This window comes from Grampus griseus (genome assembly GCF_964374135.1).
Source record: "Grampus griseus genome assembly, chromosome: 4".
NCBI lineage: Eukaryota > Metazoa > Chordata > Mammalia > Artiodactyla > Delphinidae > Grampus > Grampus griseus.
The window spans coordinates 101,809,442-101,815,441 of record NC_138997.1 but is presented as its reverse complement, the minus strand read 5'-3'; the positions used below and the strand labels follow the sequence as shown (position 1 = coordinate 101,815,441).

Here is a 6,000-nt window from a genome sequence, read left to right as displayed (position 1 = left end):
TAGGGAATTTTATTATACCATAACCATTCATTAAATCTGGAGGAGGTAACATTGTCGTATGCTTACTCTCTGTACAACCTTTGACATATTAACCTTCCCTATGGGAACATATATGCAAACCAAAATTGTCAAAACTGTTGGTTGACCTGAGCCTACACAATACTTTATTCATCCAGTAAATATTTATTAAGCACTTACCATCTATCAGGTGCTGAGCAAGACATGCTTTAAGATAGACTATAAATATTTTTTAAATCACCATTTTCAGTTGACCACATTTTACGTTTGCTGAAATGTCAGTTCACAAATGTGTGTGCGTGTGTGTGTGAGAGAGAGAGAGAGAGAGATTAATGGCAGTTTAGTAAGGGTGGTGGAAATTGTAAAAATTGCTAACATTGGTTACAGACTTAATGTCAGAAGATTTCTTCAGCTACACAGAAAGACTGCAAAGCAAATTTTCTTCCCTGAGGTTATGATTTGCATACAGAATGAAGGTTAAAATAAGACCAATGCAAATAACATCATTTTAGATATTTTCCCCTCTTAGTAAAACACAATGTACACTAATTTAAATTTTCAAACAGAAACATTAGGGAGGAATTGTATGGAAATAATTGTGTCAGCAAAAGTGATGTTTAAACACAATTTCACTAGCATTATTGTTCCATAAGTAGGAACCTAAACTTTCCTATGTGCTTTTTGCTTCCAGTGAAGTGATGCCACTTGGTCTTAAGGCATCACTTTAAAAGGCAAAAGCCACTTGAAGGAACACGGTGAGAAGAGTGATGCATAAAAGAGAGAAAGAGAACTGTTTAGATATCTGAAACCCTTGCTTTTCATTTGCCTCAGCCTGAGGTTTGCAGAAGGACGTCACCCACTCCCACTGATTCCTAACAAGAGTATATATTAAGCTCTTTGAAATGTGAGTATTATGGGAAGGATCACAGCTGCTTTAAATTATAGAAGTTGGCAAGTGCCGGGGAGGAGAGGGAGGTCTTTTAAACTGAGAAAGACAGTTGCAAAACTTTGCACAGCAGCATGAACTCCAAGCTTCAAAAGCATTCTCACGCGCAGACGGGCACTTTATTTTTCATCAAGTTTTTTTTGTGTTGTTTTGAAGCTGCTTTGAATGATAAACACATATTTCTGCTGTAAACTTTTTTAATGGTTTCTAAACTCATGGGACAACCAAAGCAAGAAACCCTCATGATTTGGGGCAAGGTTTGATGTCAGCAATGCCTAGAAAAGGTAAGCTTCTATTTTCACTGCAGTTTTTTTCCCTTCTATTTGGCCTTTGTCAACAATATTTACTGGAAAGACTTAAGACAGCTACTTGTAGAGAAATGGGAAACTTGTAGAAAGTATGTCAACAAATGATAAGTCAGAGGTTGGAAAACCTCAGCTGTAGTGTTTTCTCCTACTTTCTATTCCGCTTGTCGCAGGAACAGCTGTGAACTATTTTTGACTGTATGAAAAATGGCATTTCTCTCAGAAAGTATGTGTAGATCTTCAAAATCTCCAATCTGATGTGCCTAGCATTCACCAGTGTGGTGATGGGCTCATTTATTGCAAAGGTCAGATTACCTATGTTTTCTTATCCTATGATATGCAGCTCAACTTCCGGAGCTATGATCTTTCTATTAACTCAGAAATCTTTCCCATGGAAGATTTTAACATCCTTCCAGAAGGTCTCTGAAGTGTGCTTACTCTGACTTCTTATAAACTTCTTTTGCAGCCTATGTTTTTTAAAAGTTAAATAAATCGTTTGACTTTTCCTTTGGAGTGACATGAGAGGACCGTTATAGATATTGTGTCCTGGGCAGAGTGAAAAAGTTCAACTCAAAATCTGTGAAGTTTTCATTGACTGGCAATGCTCTCATCTGAATAGGGTGGCTGTGTCTTCTTGATTGTGCCTCAGAAACAGGTAGGGAGCAGAGAGCCTAAGACAGTCCTGGTTTTTCTATGCATGGGTCATAGGAGAAGCATCCTGTGGTTTTAGGTGGAGGGGCAAGTAAATGTCTGCTGTGTCATTATTATTTCCTTGAGAAAGTCTCTGTTATCAGTGTTGCCATCTTTCTTTCTGAAGCAGAATTCCAGGTGCAAAAAACTAGATATCCACAGAGATCTGCAAATCCCCCCAGCAGGGTGCGATTTCAGCAGAGCTCACATTCATTCTTCACGCACACACATGTACTCAGAAAGCCCTGAAGGTTTGCTGGAGCTTGAGTGGTTTGGGACATCTAAGCGACCTCAGTCTGTGAAACCCACTGCTGCAGAAACTCTAGCAACAAGCCAGTTAGGCCTGGGTGAGGAAGTAAGATGCTGCCCCAAAGACGTGGCTCTTGGGGTGCAAAGGGCTCTACCTGCTTTGCTGTACCAGCTGTTGATCTGTTTCTGGACTGTTTTTCCTTGTGTGTCAAATTCTGATGACATAAAGTGGATTACAGCGACGTCCCCTGCCTTCTATGATCTCAGGGAAAGGAGAGAAATTCAGATCAGAGAGAAGGATGTGATTGTAGAAAACGGAGAATGGAGTTCCATCAACTCATGGCAAGGTCGCAGGGAGAAAGCATCCACATTTGTGAATGGAGGAAGTGAGGGACCCCGCCTCTGGCTTCACTGTCTTGCTCCTTCCCAGACCCTCTCTGCTCTCCCTCTCTCCCTCCTGTTCTGTCCAAGCCAGCCATGCAACCTCAAGAAAGGGAACGGTGGGTTGGACAGACAAGATGATTAGCATCTCCTCCTTCTCGTCCTCTTGGCCATTCCCAGGCCAGTTGGGGAAGCCCCCACCCTATTTGGAGGGGGATCTCCAGGACCCCACCCTGTGACCTCATCGCAGGCAGCCGGAGAGCTGGGATGGCCAGGGGTTGCGTGGCGCCTTAGTGCACCCTGGGGATGGGTGCGGCCACGAAATGTGCAGTGTAGCGTGAGGTGACTGCCAGGGATGGAGTGTGCACTTCCCATCTTGGGCTCCCATGGCAGCTGGCAGCATTTCTAGAAGCCAGACCCTCCAGGCCCCACCTCTGGGCCCGAGGAGGCCCCAAAGAGGACAAAAACAAAAAAGAAGGGAGGGAGACGCAAGAGGGAGGAGATATGGGGACATATGTGTATGTATAACTGATTCACTTTGTTATCAAGCAGAAACTAACACACCATTGTAAAGCAATTATACTCCAATAAAGATGTTAAAAAAAAAAGGCAATTAGAGTTTCTAATGAAGCCCCAAGCCAGCTGACTCATCTGAGGCGCAGTCACTTGGGGCTTTGTGATGAAACCTGGACAGAGCCCTGGAAAGGACAGGTCAGGGTTGTACCGAAAAGGACACTGATGATCAGCCCATTGTGACCTAATTGTTCCTCCTCACCTCAGAGAGGCTGAGAGAAAGGCAACATATGTGAGGGACAAGGGAGGAGAGTATTAACTAATGAGCTGTCAGGGAGTGCAGAAGCCACGCTGTCTGAACCTGTAAAGAGTTTCAACCAGATTTAGCCCAGGTTGCCAGCTACAGCCTCACACCCCAAGTCTGTAGATCAGGACCTGAGAAGCCCCAGACTCCGGAATCAACCCCTAGGGCGCCTGGGAAAAAGACACCATCACAATTCAATAAACCTTATTTGTGTGTCTACTCAGTGCCAGAACCTTTATCAAGGCTCTTTGAACTTGACCCTTGACAGAGAGACCAAATGGTAACAGCCTGGAAAGTTCATGGCAAACACAAAGAGGGGCTTTGCAAATCAGCCTGCTGAAATCAAAGACAGCATCTAGTTGCATTTGAACTAGACCTTGGAGGAGGTGTAAAATATCATGGGAAAGACAAAAGGGTCAAGAGCATCCAGGCAGAAGCCAGGGGACAAAGGCACAGAGATGGAAAGGTCATGGCTGCTTCCCTGTGGATGTTGAGGTGCTATTTCCCCAAGTGCATTTCAAGGAATACCAGCTTCATGGGTTATTAATAAGAGGATAACCGAAAGTATTTCCTGGGCAGGCAAACTTGTGAAAGTGAAAAACTATACACCACAGAGGACCAGAACTCAGACTCTCGGGTCACAAACATGTGACTTCAGATCCCTGCTCCACCCCTTAACTGCCATGTGAACTTGGACCCATTCAATCATCAGTTTCTTCATCTGTTAAGTGAGGATCATTATATACATTCTTATGGGGGCATTTTGAGGATTTAATTAGAGAATTCATGAAAAGGGCCTGCTATCAATGTGTCTGGCATATAAGAGCTCCATGAATTTTAGTTCTTCTTACTATCTATTAGATGCTTGTTTCTTTACTGCAGGAATTCTCACATGTTTTAGTACCTTAACATGTCCTCTGTCTCTCCATGAGTGGGTCGTTAGACTCTAATGTTTCCAACATGTTAGAATATGAAACGACTTCTTTTCCCCAAAGAGTATCATACAAACCATGCGACTCGGAATGCATGCTGGAAAATGATTGGGTTGGCCCAGTGAGTTGAGGCTATATGGCCTTCAAGCCAATGACGTTTCCCGAGATTTACTTGAAATTTATCAATCTCCACCAGTCACTTCACGAATTGTCTTCCATATTTCTATGAAACCAAAGCCCCCAAACTGGGATTCTCCTGTCAAAGGAAATTGACTTTTTTCTTAAAACTATTGTCAATTTTTAGAAGGAAGAGAAAAGTAACAGCAAAGCAAATTCTTGTCCTTCTTGGCTTTCACACCCAAAAGGCCAACCTCTGCCTATGGTTTGAGAGCCTGTGTATAGAGGGCAAAGCAAGGGCAAAAGGTAGGATAAAACATGATCCCACCTCAAGGAGTCATCAATTGAGTGGAGAAAATAAAATGTGTGCTCTTATGTCTAAAATGCAAAATTAGGTTTACAAGGAAGGCTATAAGAGGGGTTCAAAGTGAATGGGAATTCAGAGAAAAGGAGACCGTGGGTCCCTGGAATAATCAGAGTAATAGGTAACATTTTTTGACATATACTAAGTGTAAGGAATTGTGCTAAGTACTTTACAATATGATAACCCATGTGTCCTTTATAAGGTTACAAGGTGGGTGTTGACTTGCCCATTTCACAGATGAACAAACTGAGCCCTAGAGAAAAGCAGTAACCTGCCAGAAGTCTTCCAGGAAGTAAGGGGCAGAGTATGGTCTCAAACTCAAGTCCATGTGATGCTCTGTATCCCTTACCCAGGAAAGACTCTTCAGAGGAGATAATGTGTCACTTGGCCTTGAAGAATGGATAAGGATTAATGGGAGGGGAATTTCAGGCAGTGAAAAGAATATCAACAAAAGTATGAAAGAGACCAATGTGGGGAGTAGCAGGAAAGCCTCCCTGGTAGAACAAAGGGTGTGCATAGAAAGAAGAGGGAAATGAGCTCAAAAGACTTGGTTGGATCTTAAAAGTTTTCACCACAAGAACAAAAATTTATAAGTACGATTGGTGATGGATGTTAACTAGACTTATTGTGGTGATTATTTCACAATATATACAATTACTGAATCATTATGTTGTACACCTGAAGCTAATATAATGTTATATGTCAATTATATATTAATTTACAAATAGAAAAAAAATTAAGAAAATTCTAAAAAAGAAAATGTAAGAAAATGCATTAAGCTAGAAAATGTTGGAAAATAGTGTTATATTGTTATAGAAATGTATAATGAATAAAAAGTTATGTTATTTTCTGGAAAAATAAAAAAAAAAGACTTGGTTAAAAAAAAAGAAAAACATGGCTGGAATCAGATCCTAGAAAGCCTTGAATGCCAAACCACAAAGTTTGGATATTTTTAATGGAGGAATCATTAAAACTTTGTAAAGAAAATAACAAGAATGCAACTCCCTGGTGGTTCATTAGAATAATAATTTAAGATGATTAATCGGTCTGTACAGCAGGGGCAGAGACTAAACCTCCAGTTAGGAAGAGATGTTTGTCCAGGTGGGAGATGGCAGTAGTTGGTGCCACAGCAGCTAAGGGATGAAGATGCTCATTGGACCCAGTCTCCTAAACCTGCTACA

The 6,000-nt window shown here is 41.7% G+C and overlaps 1 protein-coding gene across 1 annotated transcript in view; it reads left to right on the top strand.

Moving 5' to 3' along the window:
* Positions 1-1,042: 1,042 nt before the first annotated feature.
* Positions 1,043-6,000, top strand: part of C1QTNF7 (C1q and TNF related 7) — a 138,512-nt gene continuing 133,554 nt past the window's right edge. Inside the window, exon 1 of the mRNA XM_082653196.1 lies at positions 1,043-1,248. Within this exon, the coding sequence (XP_082509322.1) occupies positions 1,227-1,248 (22 nt within the window). The 5' untranslated portion in view covers positions 1,043-1,226. The remainder of the gene's footprint in view (positions 1,249-6,000) is intronic.